Source organism: Typopeltis vanoorti, chromosome 15 (assembly GCF_054136105.1).
Source record: "Typopeltis vanoorti isolate ZY-2024b chromosome 15, IOZ_Tvanoo_1.0, whole genome shotgun sequence".
NCBI lineage: Eukaryota > Metazoa > Arthropoda > Arachnida > Uropygi > Thelyphonidae > Typopeltis > Typopeltis vanoorti.
In genome coordinates, this window is record NC_143563.1 from 27,535,883 (window position 1) to 27,559,130 (window position 23,248).

The 23,248-nt window shown below is 36.3% G+C and overlaps 1 protein-coding gene across 2 annotated transcripts in view; it reads right to left on the reverse strand.

The window, feature by feature from the left end:
- Positions 1-7,000: 7,000 nt before the first annotated feature.
- The window catches only part of LOC150098544 (uncharacterized), a 610,245-nt gene continuing 593,997 nt past the window's right edge, over positions 7,001-23,248 (reverse strand). For both annotated transcript variants that reach the window (XM_090405300.1, XM_090405297.1), the window contains exons 37-38: positions 22,346-22,812; positions 7,001-7,515 (exon numbers count right to left, since the gene is read on the reverse strand). In XM_090405300.1, the coding sequence (XP_090261426.1) occupies positions 7,122-7,515; positions 22,346-22,812 (861 nt within the window). In that variant the 3' untranslated portion in view covers positions 7,001-7,121. The remainder of the gene's footprint in view (positions 7,516-22,345; positions 22,813-23,248) is intronic.

A 23,248-nucleotide genomic window follows, 5' to 3' on the forward strand; every position in this document is an offset into this window, starting at 1 on the left:
ATGAATATAAAACAGTAAGAAATTCACAAATTTCTTGTTACTATTTCAGTGTGCAATAATTTAGTCAACAATGGCATTTATTGCTGATATTGGATAAAATTCGAAAATATTTATCTTAAAATAAATCCACTAATAGTTACTGCTTTTGAAGATTAGTAAATCTTCAAAATTGTGGGGGGGGGTTGAAGGGGTCATCTCCACTCTTAGCCAATCATGATAGCTAGATCAAGACTATCAGTGATTTTTTTAATTGGCATCCGGGTAAGAGATACAACAGACATGGGTCGCCCATTCTCAGTCCCCCTAATGCAATATGTTATAATCTAGAAAATGTGGATTACATGGAAGAGTTTTGTGAGTTGTAGGATTTAAAATCCGCGTTTCTGGTTTTGAATACCAAGCATTACTTGCTAGTGCCTAAGATTGACTAACTCAGGATCCAGTCAAAGAAAAACGTCGGAAAGTTCGTCTAGTCAGACTAGAATCGAACTTAGAACAATCTTTCTTTAGAACAGTGCGAGGGATACAAAAGCCACTTCCTCAGGTTACACGGGCACATTGCTTGACAAAAATAATTCACTAATAATAACATACATGTGAAATTAGCCGATAATGGAGGATTGTTTACCATGTATTGAGTCCTATTAATTACTTTGTGCTGAGTGAAAATGGCACCTAAATCATGTCTTTTAAAAATGTGATTTTTTGTTTGTACAGTAATATCTAATAGAAACAACTTAGAAAAAAACATTTAAAAAGAAAAGGAAAAACTGCATTTAAGTTTGTGTAGTAAACCATGAGTCTTCATAACTCAGCTGGTTTAGATGAGTCCTTCGATTAGAAAGACTGGGTTCGAATCCATTTTAAGACGTCAGGAACCATTCTTAGGCATTTTCAATCAATTGGTGAGTTAGGTCTCATACCACAGTGGAGAGGTTTCTCCTGGAAACTCATGTTTTTCACCCTTCGACAGTCAAACCTGCAAGAATAACACACACTCAATATACAAAATAGGACATTTCGGAAATAAGGATTAACCAACCTATTCCGATAGATTTGGTTTCTATCACCTTCACAATGAAGGTGGGTCTACGCGCTAGCTTAAATGAGAGAGGAAGTAAACCATAAGTTTATTAAGTCTTTAATTTTTCAGTTTTTAAATAATTTCATTTTTGAGATTCGAAATGTGCTCAGCCTCTATTATTGTAATTGAAATAAAGTAAGGGGCATCAATGATGTTAAAGGTTGCTAGAATGAGTAACACTTTTGTTTCTTAAAAACTCTATAGTGGAATAGGCGAATGCATTGATGCATAAATTTGTTCAGGTAAAAATAATGGGTTAAAATACACTGCATGGAAAGAAGCTAACGGACACAATAGTGTGACGAACAAACAGCCATGGCACCCACCTTAATAAGATGTAGGACCTCCTTTCGCTTCAATACCTGCAGCAATCCTACAGGGAATAATTTCCACAGATGTACAATAGCAATCAATAGGAATTTTGGACCATTCTTCCTGTAGACATGTGATGAGGTCCTGGATTTTGTAAGGCGTACGTCCTTTGATCTCAGCCAATGCTCATGTTCATCCCACAGATGTTCAATAGAGTTGATCAGGGCTCTTCAGAAGTCAATCAAGTGTGGTGATGTTCATGTCCATAGACCAAGCACTTACAGCAGCAGCTTTATGACACAGAGCAGTCTTGCTTTGAATGAGACCATGGTCATTTCCGCCAAAAGGCCACAAAGTAGGAAGCATTGCATCGTGAAGAATGTTCAAATACTTCTTGGAGTTTGATGTTCATGGCACCACAAACAGAGAAATGAGGCCAAACTAGCTAAAAACCAGACCATACCATCACTGTGCCAACTCTGCATTTCATAATTGGAGTTACACACTCTGGTAGGAGACTTCGACCAAGCATCTGCCACACCCACACCCATCTATCTGCTCCATAGAGTGTGCAGCATGATTCGTCACTCCATGCTTACAACTTTCCAAGTGTTCACACTCTTTGCACCACTCAAGATGACGCTTCATATTGGTTCTGATAATAAGGGGTTGTGTGCCTCTATTCTGAATGTTGTGCAGATTCATGTTCCAGCCAATGGCTGGAACTGCAGATTCAACGTGGCCACAGATGAATGGCAATTTTTACATATCCTTCACAGCACCTTACGGTCACGTTTGATGTGTGGGTCATCCACTCAGGATAACACTTGCATATGACTCCCTGTGTTTCCATCTCAGTATGGTATCACCGATTGTTAACCTAGGATGGCCCAATTTGTCAACAATTTGCCAAACAAATAGGCACCCATCATGGCATCCTATCGCAACGCCTCTTTCAAACTGTGCACTGACTTGGGTGCATCACCATCCTTCAGTTTATACTGACTACAAACAGGTGACTTATTGTCATGATGCACCTTCCTCATGGGGTTGTCCATTAACTTCTTTCTAAGCAACACATACACAAAACAAAACTCTACAGAAGATAATCGTCACTATTTATTTACGATTGAGTTAGCCAGTCTCATACAGAGACAAAAAGTGTTTTCCTCAGATAAAGTCAAGTGTTTAACCTTGAAATAGGTTAGATTCCAGTGAAGCAACTACACCTGAGATGCCTAAGTCTAATCACCTTGGACTCTGCATGATCAACAACCACCTCATGTAATTAGCTGTCAAATATATTTTCTTTTTTCTGACATGAAATGCATATTTTTGCCATCAATATGCATATCCATAATATTGCTAGATGACTTTTCTCAATGAGTATTGAAGAGACTGAGGTATTTTATTATCATGGTTATTTTATTTATCAGTGCGGCCAAAACTGAAACATTTGTGATCTCAAGACAACCATCCCAGTGCACTCTACATGTAAGTGGAGTCCCAACGAGGCAGGTGGAGAAGTTTAAATATCTTGGGTCCATATTCATGAATGATAGAAAGTGGGATGTAGAGCTAGATAATCAAATTGGCTTAGCAAGCTCAATATTGCAGGAGCTTGGCCGTTCGGTAGTATTGAAGCGGGAGTTAAGGCAGAAGGCAAAGCTGGCTGTCTTCAATACAGTCTATGTCCCCATCCTCACCTATGGTCATGAGAGTTGGGTAATGACCGAAAGAATGCAGACACGAATCCAAGCGGCTGAAATGAGGTTCCTTCAAGGGGCTGACAAGACTCAACAGAGTCAGAAGCTCTGCAATTCGGGAAACTTTCAATACTCGACCACTACTTCTCCATGTTGAGAGATCACAGTTACATTGGTACGAGCACCTGGTCAGAACGCCACAAGAGAGGCTCCCTCAGCAGGCCCTGTTTGCCAAGCCAGAGGGTGGGAGGCTACATGGAAGGCCAAGGACTCACTGGATAGATTATATCCAAAACCTTGGGTGGAGACGTTTGGGAATCCCACCAGAACACCTGAGCTTGGTGGCAGAGGATCGTGACCATTGGAAGTTCCTCTTGCAGCTGCTTCCCCCACAACCCGATTAGGAAAGGTGGGTCTTGAAGATGTATATTTTATTTTTACTTCAGGCTGCCTTGTGTAACTTTCTGGCAAATGTTTCTACTTCCATAATGCTAAACTATCAAGAATAAAGCTTGTTATAAGTTTAATTTTACTAGTCAATCAGAGGCATTTTCCATTTTTATTTTTAGCTAGTTTCCAATTTCGTTGATCTTTGATGCAATGAAGTCAATTATCTTCTGCCAAAGGTATGTTTTTAATGTGTTAAATCAGAAAAACTGACAACAGAACACTATATTTCAGACAACAATATATCAGTTATATTATTTGAGATAACATTCATTATTATTTAAGCGGCCACTCCATGGAATCTTAAAAGACTCATTGCGGGACACCCACTCTATACATATACCAGTTACGGTTTAGAAATTCTAATGACATCATTTATTTTCCATAATCTCCTTCCCAGTCTACAGAATATTCCATAGCCATGAACTCATTCACCTGTGACTACTTGAGACTGGCCGTCTATCACTTCCTAAGCGTTAGCGCTATGGATTTCATCCACCTCTTTTCGGAAGAAAATGCATTAGAAGAATTATATTATTTAACCTTACTCAGGTGAACTGTTTTAAAAGTTGTCCATGCTCTTAAAATTCATAATCCTTAATGTATGTCACTTATTCATAAGAGATTACTGATGTCCATGTTTTTTTACGTCACACATTGATGGTGGCATATAATTAAATTATTAATCTATTTGTAATATATTAATATTTCACTTCAGAATATATTAATAAGTATTAATAAAAAATTATAAAAAAATATATATAAAAAATTATACCCGAGTTACGCGAATTCGACTTATGTGCTTTTTGTTGGTCCCACCTACCGCATAACTTCAGGGTATGACTGTATATATATAGAAAGTTTTTTTACCTTGGGTATACAGGTTAAAGAAACCAAGCAATTTTTAAAACTTGGTTTTAATTATTTTTCCCAAATAAGTCAAGTTTGTGCCTGAACATAGTTCAGGTCTGAAGCAAATCATGGGAAAGGTAGAGTAAGCTCTGATCACTTTCCTTAGTATTTCCCCTAATGCAAAGAACATCCCCTTGCGGAGATGTATGATGCCGTGCATTAAAGGCAAGGGCCACTACCCAGACCGGTTTCGACCTTTATTGAGGTCTCATCAGTGGGAACCAGACCCAAAAATGCCCAGGTTGAAGTAATGCAGAGCTTATAAATTTTACCTAAACAAGTTGCCAAAAGGTGCTTTGACCTTATTAAATAAAAATCTCAGGATGAGAAAAGGATGTAGAAAGTTTTTTACCTTAGGTATACTATATGTTAAAGATACCAAGCAATTTTTAAAACTTGGTTTTAATCCTTTTTTCCCAAGTAAGCAAACAGACAAGTCAGTCAAATTTATGCCTGAATATATATATATATATATTTTAAATATTGAATGACTAGAAACCGAGAAAAATGAAAACAAAGTTTGATAGCACAACTAGTTTCAGCCTTCTTCAGGTGCACATTACAAAAGAAATAACTAGTAAAACATAGAGGAAATAATGTAAACATCACAGAAAGTTAGTGTGTATATCTTCTTCAATATTTGCAATTGAGCAGTTCTTCTTTTAGTAGCAAAACCTTTTCTTCTGTTCTGAGCCTTCTCTTTCAAGGTTGTGTACCTGTTTCCATTCAGCATGTCATCTAGCATTGTGTTCCTTACTCTTCGTCTGGGTCTATTTTTCCTTCAATGGCATCTCTGATGATTCCATTCCCTCTCAGAATATGTCCAATTCAGTTTCTCTTTCTTCTTTTTATCCTCCTTAACAGACTTCTTTCTTCTACTACTCTTTTTAAGACCTCCTCATTAGTTATTTTATCTGTCCATTTGATTTTTTTCATTCTCCTCCAAATCCACATCAGTTTACAAAATCTTAATTTCTTTTTTCTTCAATGTCCAAGTTTCAGCTGTATAGAGGACAACAATCCACATATAGCATTTTATTAGTCTTTTCTTTAGGTTTCTATCCATTTTATTTCTGAATAAATTTTTTTCTATTAAAGGAATCTCTTTCCGTCTTCCCATTGAAGTCTTTGCATTCAAAATTGTTCTCTCGGCTTCATTGTTGGGCATATGCATGCATATAGCATCTCGTGAACGCCGGTATTTGATTGTAGCACAATGACAGTCTGAAAGGTTGTAATTCAGGTTATTGTTGAGATCTAGGGGGCTGAGAATGATTTGTTTTGATTCTATTATCTTTCTAATTCATCGTGGCAACAGAAAATGATATTAGACTTGTCCCATAGGACTGTATGGCTAAGGTTTTCTTCGTTAAAATCGGCCAAGAACAGAACATGACTAGGCAAAGCACTGTCTCGTGTTCTCCTGTAACTGATGTTCTCTCTTATGTTCTTCAATGCGTAACTCGATCGATTTCTCTGTTTGGCCAAAGTATGGTATATCACAGTTGCACCAAATCTGATAAACACTGGGATATTTAAAGTTGTGATGTCTAGGTTTCAGACGGCTCACTAAGGAGCAGATTTTCGGAAGAGGAATAAATAAAGTGCTTATGTTGCATTTCCTAAGAACCTTGGCCAATTTGGGTGAGACAGAGCTTATGTATGGTATAGATATATTACCTTTCACCCTATTGGTCTCTTCATTATTGCAAGTGGGTGGATTTAATAGGAGTTCATCAATTTTTTTTTTTTTTTTTGAATAACAATTTAGTTGAAAAGTAGACCTGAGAAAATTGAGTTCTTTGTTAAGTTCTATCTCATCATCAAGAAGAGAGCAAGCATGATGTCCTATTGTAGAAATGATTCCAAACTTAAGAGGAGGATAATGATGGGATTGACCATGGAGATATGTTGGTGTGAGTAGCTTTTCCGATTTGGAGCCATGGCCATGAATCTCTCCTGAACTTCCTAGAACATCTAAATAATCAACATCCGAACATAAAATTTACGGCTGAGTTTGAAGCTAATGGCTCTCTTCCTTTTTTTGGACATCAAACTGACCTGTTCCTCAGAGAAATTAAAAATCTCGATTTACAGCAAAGCTACCCACACCATCAGATATCTGCACGGTAAATCCCACCATTATCCTCCTCAAAAGTTTGGAATCGTTTCTACACTAGGATAAGATAGAACTTTATTAAGTTCTATCTCTTCTTGATGAAGAGATAGAACTTAATAAAGAACTCAATTTTTTTCAGGTCTACTTTTCAACTAAATGGTTATTTACAAAAAACAACTGACAAATTCCTTAAACTCATTCACTGACAGTGTACTCTTAATTCCTTCTGGCAACTCATTCTACTTCTTTAGAATTTGACAAGAAAAAAATGTAATCCTCACTGCTACATACTATAGTACATGCTAATACTATCAAGCTGAGTTGTATCAATTACTTCATACTTCCAAAACAATTTGGTGCACAAAATAAAACTTTACATAGAATTAAAAAAAAAAAAAAAGAAAAGGCATCTGTACCATATCAATTTGTAACAACAACAACCAAAAAATACTTTTATTTCACAAATTGTATTTTACATAAAAACTTTAATACAGAAATACTGATCACATTCATAATTATTGTATTAAAAGAATATTCAGTGTTATCTATGTACTTCTCGTACGCTTAGAACCATCTTTTTCTTTTCTAATGAGGCCAAAAGTCTTATGGTGTCTTCAACAAGAAGATCAAATATTGAATTAGACAGCTGAATTTTCACTGATACTTCATCTTCATTATAGTTTACCCATTCGGGTTCTTCTTCCTTTAGCTCTTGAATAAGAATGTTATCAAGGAAGTCTCGCTTTTTACGACCAAATTTAAAGTCACAGGAGAAACTTCCTTTGCGGTCTGATGCTTTAGTAGCTGCCATACCCAGATGTGCAGACACTTTTTTCTTTACCACAGAGAGGAACTTTTCAGGATCATGGGGTAGAGGAGGTTTTTGGGTAAGTTTCCAGGCTTTTGACCATGTAGGCAATTGTTTTTGCTTTTCACTAGGAAATAAAAATGACACTAATTATTCAATCAAATCAGCTAATGCATCATTATTAATTATTATCATAATTAAATAGTATTTATTCATTTTTGCAAATAATTTGGCTTAAAATTAAACTATTTACAATAAAAAAAAAGACCATCTGTTACATGTTAAGCAATCTGTATTCTTGTTGAGTATGAAAATACTATTTTTTCAAAATGTTAGGATTTCAGTATTTAAATGTTTGAGAAATATGCTATTTAGTAGACTGAATAATATAATAAGAAACTTTATTATATGAGATTAAACATTTCCTGAAGTAATAAAGCCTCAAATGCCAGTGAGGCTTTATTACTTCAGGAAACATACAATAAGTCTACCTTCATGTCTAAAGGTTTCAATGGGTCTTTCATCAAGAAAATCATCAGTAATTACAGGAATGTGTCTTATGGAATTGAAAAGACAATACATCTCAAAACAGTAAGGGAGGGTAAAGTTCCTGGAAAAGGGAAGCGGTACATCTTCAATGAGATGGTTAGATGATTTGTCTGGGATGACTGGTCTTCAGGGATTTTAAGAGTTAAGAACATGAGTAGATGATCCTTCACCAGGAATACAGAAATTCACGTTCACAGAAAATTTTGTTAAAAAGCCAGAGTAACTGACTCATGGAAGATGGGGGGGGGGGCATGTTTAATCTCATAATTGGCATTATCTGGTCCTGCAGCAGCTGGATGACATTGAAGCAAAGCAGTTTTTTGTTCTTGTTTCATGAATGGGCCACTGCATGGTCCCAAACCATATGATGTGAACTTAATGTTTTTTCTAGTTTGTATTTTTCTAAGGCTAAGAACTTGTGGAGAGAGAGGGAGAAGAATTGCTGATGTTTTGTTGTAACTCTCCTGAGAGTATCTACAGTTACTTACAGATCAGCAACTGCACATGAATCGTGTTCCAGGATTGAAAGCTGGTGGTGATATATTTTCATTTTCTGAATTTTATCTCAGATCTACTTAATGATGGTTGATTTGGTTATAAAAAATGTGTACTGGATCCAGGAGTCATTTTATCTCTGACAGCAATATATATCACACTCAAGTCCAAGCATATTTGAAAGAAATTAGGTTTGATGTTGTGTGGTATCTGTGGAACACGATTCATGTGCAGTTTGTTCTGAGCCTTCCTGGCTCTTGTGCTTTAGCATTCCACCATGGTTAAGGAAAGGGTGAAAAACAATTAGAAGTTATGGGTACTGCAGCTTCTGTTATAAACTCTGTAACAGGTTCACTGTGAACTGATACAAGTTGGCTGTTACGAAATCACATTCTACTACGGAAGAAAAGGTGACCCATGTCAGTTTGCTCTATTTCCCATCATGATATCTGTGATAGGGTGCATGGTTGCTCATGCGGAAGAGTGGATATCATGGAAAAGTGATCACTTCCATACATGTTGTTATCAACTGATAACTTCATCTATCTTCTAACTTAAACAGTCAGAAGAGAGGTGGCAAACTGGCTGTGAAGTTAATGGCAGTGAATATTTGGTAGGCATATGAAAGAAGGTGTTGTTAATACTTACCAAGAAATCATGTTCTTTTTAATTCTTCACACAAGCATACAAAGTTTGCTTATGTTTCTGTCACCTTCCTATCACCAGCATTGATTAAAGTCATCCTTCCTCTGACCTGATACATAATGAAAGCAGCTTTTGCTTTATATCATTATTCATCCACTTAACCCTCACTTAGTTTATCTTCCTGACTGTAGGAATGCAGTCTGATACCACTTCTCAAGCTAAGTTCCCACGTGAAGTACCTTCACAACTTGTATATAGTGGGTGCTAACTTGACATTAATTGACTCAGTATTACACAATGAAAAAACTGAATGGAAAGGGTCTTTCTACAAAAAAACTTTTTACAACTATCTCTGATTCAGAATATTTTAATATGGTGATAAATCATTTTACTACTTGTATATGGAAAATATATGACTTATGCATTGATTTAACTCATCTTCTTGAGTCTAATTCCCACTGATGAGACTTCAATAAAGGGTGAAACTGGTCCAGATAGTGACCCTTCCCATAATGTTTATGAAATGCTGAAACAAATGGAGTGAACTCCACAGCTCTGTATACAAGTAGACTAGTTGTGAAGATACCTGTTCAAGTTTTGATTGCTTACACTTGGGTAAAGGATTGAACAAGAATATAATTTCTTGTTAAGTATAATATATTTTGTAACTAAGCAGAAAAGCTTTTTTATAAGAAGGTGATGCATCCTGTTTTTAAGATAGATTATTGTTGAGTATATGCTCTACAACCTTTTCCCTGATGTCAATACAAGCGTTGTCATGGTCATCTTGGGAAATATCTGTACCAGGTGGTAAATAAACACAGCATGTTGTAATAAGAGATCCTAGTGAGAGGAGTGGATGGCAACTCCTCTGTTGTCAGGTCCTTTCATGTCCTTACAGATGATGGTAATGTTCCATAATGCAGGAGGTTTGCCAGGCTATAAATATGTTTACTGTAGGTAAGAGTACATTGGTTTATACTTCTGCAGTAGAGCTTTGAGGTCATCAATATGCTTGTAGAATTCACAACATTCCACTACTACTATCTTCACTGGGCATCTACAGATGCCGTATGGTCACTCCGATGCTCGGTGATGTGCCACACCAGGCCTCACCATGTAGTCCTGTTGTTTGCTTTTCTGGCAGCATCAACTCTCTGAAGATCATTCAATCAATCAGAAGATCAGTCAATCCACACACGCCATCCATCCATCTCATTGATAGTCTACCCTGCCTCTTTTCCCAGGAACTTTACCTTCTATTACTGTTCTGAGAAGTCCCCCTTTCATCCTTTCTATGTGTCCAAAATATTTTAACTTTCTTCTGTCAATATCCTTAAGAAGCCTTAAAGTTCTGCTGATCTTTTCTAACACCCATTCATTTGTACACCTTTCAGTATATGATATCCTCAACAGCCTTCTGTAACATCACATCTCAAAAGCAACATTCCACTGCAGGAATAATTTCATTACTCCTTTTTTTAAAGTTACCTTTAATTAATATACTTTATATGCGTTGTTAATTCCGTAAACTAATTGCCAGTTATGTATGACCAACGCCTTGCTACTAGAATTACTCCTTTTTTGTGGATCTGTCTTGCTTCTGGATTTGTGGTCACAATTGTAGATAGCTTGTATAAATCTATTCCTCTTCAAGAAAAATATCCAAGACACCATCAAATTCTATTCTGTCCTTCTATTCTATTCTATGACACTGGATAGTTTATTATATTTTACTCTAGTGGATAGAGGAATCCTTCTCATCTATCAATTGTTCTGCAGGTGTGTCGTTTATTCTTTGAGGTGTATGGTCCTTTTTCTAACTAGTGCGGTTTCATATAGTGCAATAATTTTTGTGAGGTTTTCAAGAGTGAGGCCATATTCATTTTCTTTCTCTCCTTGATTCCATTCAGAATGCGAGTATATTAGTGTTCAGTTAGAAATTTTTTTTTTTTTTTTTTGGAAGAAGAAGGTTGGTTGATTGACTGATTTACAGTTTAACCACTCAAATGATCACAGAGATAAAATAAATAAAATATATAAGCTTTGTATCCATGTTTTTTCTAGTGTCTGAATGTTACATTAACTTCAGGGGACACCTCACATCTATGCAATTATTGATGTGTCAGCATGTCAAGGCCAGTTCGGTGGTTAATGGTACAAGGAGTACTCAAGGTTCATGTTGAACTTTAATGGAATAAATTATTATTATCTAAGACCTCCAAGTAGACAAGGACTCATCAAGGGAGGCTATAAATCATCCAAACGAGCTGCCATACCTGCCCTTAAATTCATTTATACTAGATGCACTCACTAACCCCAAAGGCAAACTATTCCACTCACTCACTGCTCTGTGAGAGAAAAATATAGCTCTTACCCCTTTCCTGACTGTCAACAAACTTAACTACCATGGATGTCACGGTGTTCTCTTCCCACCTTCCATATAACAAAAAATTTCATCAGACAATATCCTATAATATCCATTCAAACGTTTATAGACCTATATCATATCACCCCCTCTCTTTCTCCTGTTAACCAGACTCTGTAATCCACATACTCGCAATCTATCCTCATAATCTAAAACCCCATAATCAGGTTATAATCTTTGTAACTCTTCTTTGCACCCTTTCCACAGCCTCTTTATCCCCTTGGAATCCAGGAGACCAAATCTGTGCACAATAATCCAGGTGTGGTCTTATCAAAGCCTTATAAAGAGGCAAAATGACTTCCTATCCTTGCATGTCAAGGTTGACTTCAACATCGCAATTATCTTCAGAGTTGCATTTGCAACTTTTGCTATGTGACCTTTGAACTTCAAATTCCTATCCACCAATCTGCCAAGATCCCTTGCCTCCTCAGTTTCTTGTAGCATAACCCTGCTAATATAATATGCCCCCTGGAAATCTCATCATGCCAAAGTGCATAACTTTACATTTACTAACATTAAACTGATAGCCACTTTTGTTTGCCCAAATTTCCAGCCTATTCAAATCATTTTGTGAGTGCTAAATATCAGTAGCATTCTTGATTGCCCTGCCTATTTTTGCATCATCAGCAATCAATTGTACATATGATGTTAAACCTTGCCTGATGTAATTAATGTATGGATTGAACACTAATGGCCCAAGGACTTAATCCTGAGATACACCACTGGTCACCTTAAATCTGGCAGATTCATACACACTGTATACCATTTTATGATTTCTGTCTGTCAACCCTGATCCAAGTCAATAGTATATATTTGAATCCCTCATTCTCCAGTTTATGCAACAGCCTTTCGTGTGGTGTCCTATCAAATGCCTTACAAAAATTCACCATTATCATAGTGTATCCATTCCCTTCATCCAACTTGGTCGTAATATTGTTATAAAATATGAGCAAATTGCTAAAACATACCTTCCTTTATTAAACCCATTCTGCTCCTTGCACAGTATCGCTTGCTTGTCTACCCATTTCTTTATGCAAGTTCTTACCAACTTCTCTAAATCTTTTTTGTGATCTAAAATCACTATCACACCAGAGATACTGATAGGTCAGTAGTAAGAAACATCAGTTTTCGCACCACCCTTGTACAATGGAACTATCATACATTCCTTCCATTCCTGTGGTATCATTCCTGAGCTGAGACTCAAGTTATACAAACATGTGAAAGGCCTAGCCAATTCGGCTGAACATTCCTTTAGCAAACAGACTGATATTCCATCTGTCTTGATGATAAATTCTTATCCAGGTTATGCAACAGCTCGTCAACCTAATTTTCATGAACCTCTAACTCTTTATCCATGTAGCACTGTGCACCATGTTACATACACCTGGTTGATAAATCTTAGCAAAGTAAGCACTCATAAACTGAACAATCTCATTAGCTGCAAACAACAGAGTTAAATTATAATGGGAGGAGTGGTGAGAGTATTAGTATAAGAGAGACAATGTTATATAATTGTGTTAATGAGGGGAATGAGCATAATCATGGAAATTATTACAAGGGGAGAATGATTTCAACTTTATGTTCATCCGATTTGGACCTATCAAACATGTGCAAAGATGTCTACACATGTATAAGGCAGTAGAAATCTTTGCACATATTTGAGGTCCAATAAATAATATAATCAAATAATCTGAGGTCCCAACATATTGATCATGATAACAAACTCTATCCCTTTGTTTCTGATAATTCTGGCATTCATATATATAGATATAATAAGCTACCTGCACCTTCTTTTGTATACTCTTGTCTGCAGTCTGCATGACACAGTTGGACAAATTGCAGATCTCTGTCCTGCAGTCTGCAGACAAGAGTATACAAAAGAATGTGCAGTTAGCTTATTACGAATGACATAAGTATCAGAAACAAAGGGGTAGAGTTGGTTGTCATGGTCAATATGTTGTGAACTCAGATTGTAGATATTAGTGAGACCTGGCTATCAGATTCAGACATACTAACTGGTGTCAAGAGTACAGTATTTTTAGGAAGGATAGAGAGGACAGGATAGGAGAGCATACTGCTAATGCTATCAGAAGACTTGAATCCAGTTAGTGTTGAGAACTATGATTGTGCTACTAGTAACAGTATTTCATGTTGCAGTGAATTTGAAGCCATCTGGTGTGAGGTGGTATCTAACAAGATCAATTACATAGTGGGGTGTTGTTACAGACCTGGTGGATAGGATGCAAGTGATGAAGAAATGCACCACCAAATAGAGATGATGGGTGTGAAAAGAGTAATCATAATGGGAGACTTTAATTATCAAACATTGACTGGGTAACAGTAAAATCTCATGAGAAGAATGAAAATAAATTTATTGAGCTGTTGCAGGACAACTTCCTCAAAGCAGCATGTGACAGAAGGAACTCGAGGTCAAAGAGTGTTAGGGTCAGAGGGTGTTTCAGTTAAAGACAGAACTATTCTGCCTCCGGTTGGTGACAGTGATCATGCAGTACTCACTTTTCTTTGCAGTTTAGCATCTAACCTTTTCTAAATGAAAATTATGAATAACTGAGGAGTATATTGAGTTCAGCTGAAAGGTATTACTTGCTGGATGGGAAGAATATCAACAGTTCATGAGAAACATTTAAAAAATACTAAAATGATGCAACATCAGAATGTATCCTGAGAGTTTGAAGAATAAATAGGGTTGGAGTCAAATGGATGTGAAATTTTATCAAACAAGAGATTTGAGAAAAGTACAACATGAAAGAAATACCATGTGCATAATGATGATGACCATTATGAAAATTATAAGCAGCAGGCCAGAAAAATTGGAACTATTGTATGGAAAGCTAAGTCTGAGTATTAAAATAAACTGGCTCTGCAAGCTAAAGACAACCCACAAGAATTCTATCAATACGCTGCAAGTAAAAGAAAGAATGAATATGAAAGAATAACTCTTCTAAATGCAGATGGTGAGAGGGATAGAGATGCAGAAGAGGTTGTTCAACTAATGAGTGTCCACTTTGCTAATAGTTATCAACCTGATATATGTAACACTGAGTTCACTGTTACTGCTTCTGAAGAAACTCAGGTATATGAAGAGGAGGTATTAGAGCTGTTGGACAAACTGAATAAGAATTCAGCAATAGGGACTGATAGGATTAAGAAATGGGTTGACAGTGAATCGCTACTTTGCAATGAACAGCAGGGTTTATTAAGTGAAGGACATGTGTTAGCAACTTGCTCACATTCTATAATAATTCTTGTTGAGAGGCTTATACGCTGGTTAGACATAATAACTAATATTTAAGGAATTGACAGCGTATACTGGAAATATAGATTAAATAAACTTTAATATACACTTTGTATATTAAAGTTTATTTAATCTATATTTCCAGTATACGCTGTCAATTCCTTAAATATTAGTTATTATTCTATAATAATGTTACCATTGAATTAGACAAAGGGAATGAATTCACCATGATATTTTTAGATTATGCTAAGGCCATTGACAGAATACAGTATAGAAGACTGTTGCATAAACTGGAGAATATGGGTTTGGATTATAAAATATTAACATGGTTAAGAGGATGACTAACTGACAGATATCAAAAAGTGGTATACAGGGGATGTGAGTTTCCAAGATTTATGGAAACCAATAGTGTACCACAAGGATCAGTCCTTGGTCCACTGTTATTCAATCTGTACAATAATGATATTAGAAAGGATGTGAAAGGTAACTATTTGCTGATGATGCAAAGATAGGTAGAATAATCAGGAATGCTGCTGTTATGCAGTACTTGCAGAATGATTTAAATATGGATGTCAGTAAATGTAAAGTCATGCACTTCGATGTGATTAGATGTCCAATGTCTTATTATTATTACACCAAGATCCTATGGAGTCAAAGACTCATCTAGGAGGTCCTTTTATCACACACACAGCTCATCATACTGCACCTTAAACACTCAAATTCTCTGCAGACACCACACTCTCAGGCAAGGTATTTCAATCACTTAAAATGCTGCAAGCAAAATATTGCATCTTCTAAACCTTTCTTCTCATATTTGACATTCCAGAGGTTAGAAACTAGCTTAGTCAGTTGCCTCTGGACACTTTCCAACATCTTTTTGCCCTTTTGAAAACCAGGTGACCAAACCTGTGCACAGTAGTCTATGTGTGGCCTAATCAAAGCCATACACAATGGAACAAGAATCTCCCTACTTCTACTAGTCAGCATCCTCCGCATCATTCCCAGAAGTCTTTGTGCTGTCCTCACAATTTTGGCAATGTGTCCCTAAATATCAAATCTTTATCCACTATCACTCCAAGATCTCTTATTTTCTCCACCTCCAACAACATATCCCAACCAAGCATAAATTCTACATCCGATCATTGTTTCCCAAATTTTAAAACCTTACATTTTGCAACATTGAACTCGTATTACCATTCCCATTCACTAAATTTATTCAAGTCTTTTTGTAAGGCCACACTCTTCATAGTTCATCCCAACTTTGCATCATCTGCAAACAACTGAATATTTCAATCCAAATCTTCGCCAATATCATTAACATATAAGTTAAACAGTAATGGCCCTAAAACAGACCCCTGAGGTACACGTACACCGCTAGTGACTTTCCTCTTCAGGGATACTGCTTCCAACATACATAACTTGCTGATACCAATCAGATAGCCAATCTCCGATCCAATGTACTAATCTAATATCCAACCCTATCAGCTGTAGTTTGACTATCAACATATCATGCAGTAATCTATCAAAAGCCTTTGCAAAATCTAAGTATATTACTGTGTATCCCTCTCCTTTGTCCAAGGAAGCTGTCAACTTATTGTAATAAGTAAGTAAAACTAAAACATGACCTCATTTTAGCAAATCCATGCTGTCCATCAAAGATAATACTATTGTTGTCAACCCAATTCTGGATCCTAGTTCTCACAAGCTTTTCCAACAACTTAACCACTACACCTGACACACAGACTTATATTTAGATGCTTGAGTTCTATCACCACCCTTATGAAGCAGCACAATCTTGCCCTCCTTCCACTCCTTTGGAACTTGACCCAGTACAAAACTCACATTAAACAAATATGTCAAGGCAGATGTCAACTCCCTGGCACATTCCTTCAGAATATATGGTGATATATTGTCAAGTCCCACAGTCTTATTAACATTAAGTTTGCTCAACTTCCCATACACCTCTTGTTCACTTACAGTCAGTCTCTCTTCCCCATCATCAACTGCTCTCGATCTCTCCATGAAGTCACATTCACAAGAATGAAAGATCCCTTCTGAACTGCTCATTAAGTATCTCCACTATATCTTCTGCAAATGTCATCCTTCTATAATCTTCTTTTTTTTTTTTGGCTACCTACATATCAAAAGAACTCCCTAGGATTCTTTTTGGCTTCAATTAGCTAACTGCTGCTCATACCTCACTTTTGCTACCCTTACCAACCAAGTCACCCACCTTGACTGGTCTTTGTAATCCTCATGGAAATGATTATTACCACTTCTCTTATGCTGCCTCCATAATGCATTTTTCTCTGTATCGCATGCTTAATATCTTCATTCATCCATTTCACACCTATCTTATTTAACCTTCTGATGCTTGGAATACATTTAGCTGTTACTAGATAATTTTTGAATGTCACCCAAGCTGCAATGATCTCCTTTCCAGCCAATTCCTCATTCCATGCTACACCTGCAAGCTGTCTCCTGAGCTTCTCATAATCACCAGCCTTGTAGTTCCACATATACCCTTTCCTCACAGAGGTCCTCACACTACTGGCAACCACCCAGGCAATCACTTCATGGTCACTCTCACCAATTGGAGGGTGATCGGACACCTCATTTATAATTACATCCTCTGAGGAGATGATCAAATCCAAGACCCTCAATCCTCGTGTGCCCACTGTTACATACTGTCTGAGATAGTTGTTCCTCAAAAACTCAAACTCATTTTCTTTACTTCCAGTTACTATCTCATCATGCCAGTCTATATTGCCATGATTAAAATTATCCATAATGATTACCCTTTTCTTATTTGCTTGGCTAATTTGATTATGCATTTTATAGTCACTACCATCCACATTACCAGGTTTATAACAACATCCAATCAAGTATTTCATTCTATTCACCTCTGTCTCACACCATACTGCCTCAAAACCACTGGCACTATTTCCCTCTTGCATCTCTACTTTGCATGGACATAACGCTTTCTCTGTCATTGATAGCAGCACTAGCCCCCCCCCCCCTTTACCCTTTCTATCCTCACAAAACATATCATACCCTTCCATCTCTATTCCTGTCAAGTTGTTGTCCTCATCCAACCATGTCTCACTTAATCCAACAATTTTTGGGTAAACAGACTCTATTAATGCAACCATTTCATTTGTCTTCTTTCTTACACTTCTAGCATTTGTATACAACACTGTAGCTAATTCCTGGATCTATAGCTATTTCCACTGATACCACTCATTCGATGTGATTTCTCCATGCTCAACTCAAGCCATATCGATTTCTCCTTATTCATCTTAGAACTTGCTTCAAATCCAACTGTTTCCTCTTGATTCCAGATCATCCCCCCTTCCTTTCATGCCTACACTTGCATTCACATCCTCTTGGAGCATCCATCTTTCTCACGGCATGTTCCCCTGTCCACCCTGAGCCTCCCTGTTTCCCTGTCCATCTTGCACACCCATTCTTCCATTCTCTATACTGATGCTGCTCACTTCTTCTCCTGCTCTTCCACATTGCTCCCCACTTGATCAGATTCATTCTCTGCACTCACTTCTCTACCTTCCAGCAGCAGTCTCTCCAACCAACTCACATAAAACCACTCAAATGCAGTCCGCTCTTATACAGTTCACTACGTCCTGCAAACTCATTCCATAAGTTAACAAACTGCACTCCTTTCTCCTCGTACATTTCCGCTTACATATCATTCATAATCCTTGCTTTCTGCCTCATCTCATCACTGTCATACCTAGGCAATACGCTTACTACCTTTCCTATCACACTATTCTCTTCCATCTAAGCAATCTCCTGATACCCAATCTGACGTGTTCTTTGTTCACAGTCAAGTCATTTGGTACCTATTACAAGTACCAACTCTTTTGCTTGCTTACTTCTCATATCTAATGCCTCAATCACTCTACTCATTCTACCTCCAGTAAAACATACCTTGTGCATTCTCTCGTCCAGCACGTCTTTAATAATTGAATCACCATACAATGCCACTTGCAGGTCTTTCATTACCTCTTTTATACCAACATTATTTGCTTTCATCATTTTCACTCTCTCATTTTATATTGGCAGGATTATGCTAAAAAAAACCAAACTGATCAGGCCAGTGATCTTGGAGTGTTAGTAGAAGTTCAGGGGACATGTAGCAAAGATTGCAAATACAACTCAAAAGATTTTCAGAATTGCAATTCTGAAATGAATTTTAACATGTAAAGATAAAAGTGTCATTTTGTCTCTTTACAAGGCCTTTATAACCTCACTTCTACTACTGTGCACAGGTCTGGTCCCCATGGTTTCCATTGTGATTCTGATACAGTGGAGAGAGTGCAAAGGGGAATGTTAAAATTGATAGCAGGAATGTGGAATACAGATTATGAAGACAGACTGAGAATGTGTAGACTGCAGACACTAGTAAACAGGAGAAAGAGGGAGGGTGATATGATTGAGATGTACAACTTCCAAAAGGATCATAAAGGATTTTAGTTGATATTTTTCATTTTATGGAGGGTGGGGAAAGGACAAGCAGGCATACTTGGAAAGCTGAGAATCAATTCTGCTAAGAGGTAGGTGAGGACTAAATTTTTCTCTCATAGGGGGCATGATTAGAATGGATTGCCATTGGATGTGGTATGTGCAAGCAGTGTGAATGAATTCAAGAATAAGTATGACAGCTGGTATGTGTAGTATGTGGCATCCCTTGATGAGTCCCTTAATCCATGAAGGACTCTAATAATAATATTCATCAGTTCTGTAACCAGGAAGATTACTAACAGGATGCACTATAGCAAAGTGGAGGATGGACACCAACGTAAATATCCTGCTTGGTTCTCCACATTTCTTACAGTCCATGTCAGCATTCTCCAGCTTTGATTTGTGACTCATGTTAAACTTTTGTTTGATATTAATTTATTAAATTTTTTTATGTAACATTACATAAAGCACATAACATTTCAAGGTTTCAGAATTATTTTTTATAAGTTCTTTTTTTTATTATAAACATGCTCAAGCTTTGGCCTGCATTTAAAAATGAAAATATTTATTGATGAGATAAAGATGCCATGAAATTATTTTCTTTATCCATATTTTGTCATGAAGTATCTTCATGACTGGGCTACTTGTATATAGAGTATATAATGACTTCACATCAGTAATAATATTAATAATAATAAAAAAACCCTTCAACATTTGTTGATGAGATTGTACTGCTAACAGCAGAAACACGTACTGTTAACTCTGCTACCTATAGACATAAAAAGAGAACTATTATTGGTACAGAAACAAGGATGCATATCTGTCACATCATGTCAACATTAAACCAAAACTAGTGTATCCAGGAGAGTCTGTCTGTATACAATACAGACAGACTTTCCTGGATCGATGTTCCACTAAACATTGATAAATAGATGTTTTCACTTCTTCCACCAAAAATTCCAGTCAATGTGGAATTTTTGGTGGAAGAAGTGAATGTAGTGAGGTTGTTGGTTGAGGGTGAGACTAGCACATTCAAACATTTAACTTTTTCCAGACATGCTTGTAAGGTTCACATCATGACTATGCCAATCTAACTTTTGCATTTACATTTCCTCAATTTCTTTGCAGTCGATCCTCAACTGAACTGCTTGCATAAAACTTCCATGGTACAGAGTTTGTTGAATAATGATCATTCATAAGAATTATCCAAAACATTAATTTTTTCAGGTAACGTGACAAGGAGTCTTATTTCAAACTCAGAGAAGAATCCAGGAAATTAATAACATCATCAGTACCACAATTAACAGATGGAATTATATATACGCACACAAGGGGTGTTCAAAAAAGACTGAACTTTTTAAATAGTGTGTGTCAATCGGCACAGAGAGCATGCTGTGGCAGATTTTGACAACAAACTGCCGTTTTCCCAATTCTGCTATGAGCATTAGATGTCAAGTTACATCCGCTGGAGTGAGCACATGCACACATTCGTTGGCTTAGTGCCAAAGTGACAATGAAAGAGCTTTAAAGAACATGTGTGTGTGTGTGTGAAATTTTGCTGCAAACTCAGTAAAAATTTTACAGAGACATTTCAATTGCTAAACCAAGTATACAGGAAGGACTGGATGAGCCAAATGCAGTGCTATGATTGGTTTAAGTGTTTTAAAAAGAGCAGAACGTCGGTCAGTGAAGATCCCAGGCATGGATGGCCTTCCACATCAACAGACGATGACCATGTCGAGAGAGTTTGTGCTGTGATTTGTGGAAATCGTCGTTTAACTGTCCGAGAGGTTGCAGATGAAGTGGGCATCAGCATAGGATGTTGACATCAAATTTTGACTAAAAAAACTTCAGATACATTGTGTCAGTGCAAAATTCCTGCTGTGTTTGTTGAGTGATGATCATCTGTTGTGCCTCATCCACTCTATTCTCCAGACTTAGCTCCAGCAGACTTTTTCCTGTTTCCCAAACTTAAAACCAACTTTGGAAAGGACATTGCTTCCAAACCATAGAGGAGATTCAGGGAAAATGCAATAAGAGAACTGCACACCATCACAACATTCCAACAATGGAAGAAACATTGTGAACACTGTATCACCAGTAAAGGAGGGGGATGACTACTTTGAAGGTGCTTAAAATATTGTAAAATAAGCAAAAAAAAGTCTTTATAGCAAAAGTTTGGTTTTTGAATACAATATTTTTACAATATTGTATTCAAATTCAACAGAATACAATACATTTACAATATACATATATATATATATATATATATATATATATATATATTGTATATGATGTTTTTTCTACAAACCCCAAATCCACACACACATGCCCATTACATCTGAAGATTGTGTATTGTATCTCACTGCTTCATACCACAGCTTGCTAACCTATTGGTAAATTTCTGTAAACTCTACACTACACTACGTTATGCTGCACATTAAACTCAAGAATTGTTTCAGAGTGATGTTTAGCTTATATAAGCACGTGTTCATTGTCTTATATAAGGGCTAAGGCTAAGGAGTTCAGTATGTAATAATGTTCTGGCACAAATCTCTATAGCTATGGACTCCTGGTTGAGAGAATCTAAAACTTTTATAATCATCAATGACAGTTGATTTCAGATGTTTTGATTGTGCAGCAATCATATAAACTGACTGATAACTAACAAACTGACTATAATATCAACTCAATAGAAGTTGGTTAATTCTAAACCTGGTTCCATTTCTAGATGCCGAATTCCATAAATGACTGTACACAATTACAGTCATTTAGTATGTATTTTATTTCCTTTATATCTTGTGACACACTTTGCCACTGGCACAAGCTAATTTTCATAGTGAATTAGAAAACTGAATTCAATTAATACAAAAAAAAAAATCTGTTGTATGATTCTTTATTATATATATCAGATGGTGATATTATTACTCGATTAAAAAATGAAATAAATATTTGTTAGGTTATGAACAATCTATAGATTGTTCATGACAATAAACAGATTATTGTTCAGAATAATAAAATGATTATTTAATTAGAAGTTGGGCAATAAATCACATTCTATTCATCATAAAAAGATGCAAGCAAATCATAATAAGAGCTTACCTATATAGGCTTAGGGTAATTTCTTTAGTTAGATCAAATAAGAAATGTTTGTATTGCTTTTGAATTTCTGTTTCCTCTTCCTCTAAGTAACCATTATTTGGTATGACATCTGTGAGAGAGAATCCATTCTGATAACAATCTAGGAGTGCTTCTGCAGCTTTAGTAATTATATCATTTAGTTCTTTCTCAGTATGTGGAATTACAAAGAAAGGTTCCTGAGGCAATCTAATTATAGATTCTGCAATAGTAGCATTAGATGTGGTAATAACAGTTGTACTAGCCGTGGATTGTGGCAATGTATAAGGAGGTGGTGGCTTGTTAGGGATCTGACGATAATATAGATGATGCTGTTGTAAAAATAACTGTTCTTGTTGTTGATTAGCATTCAATACAAAATCATCTTCAAACCATTCTGGTTCTTCTACTGAGAGTCCAGTTTCTTGATCTGCAGTTTTTAGGAATATTCCCTATATGTAATAATCATATATTAAAAAAAGCACCAGAGATAGATTAAGTACAAGGTTATATATGTATTATATAAATTAATAAATTATAATAATTACATATATATCATACAGTTCCTTCAAAAAATAAATTTTACAGAGAAAAAAAAATTGCTGAAGTAAGAATTTTTTGAAACAGTGCACAAAAATTACTATGGACAGTGATGCAATTTATCCCATCAAAGTTAATGTAGTACATGCACTGCAGACAGACAACTCAAATACACAATAATACTAAGCATATAATATACAACAGTGGTTCTTAAGCTGTGGGTCATAACCCCTCCATGGGCAAACATTGATAAACACAAGTAAAATAAATATTTATTACAGAACTATTCAAATTATTACAAGCTACATTTTATATTCTATTCTATTAATTCTATATATTCTATTAATT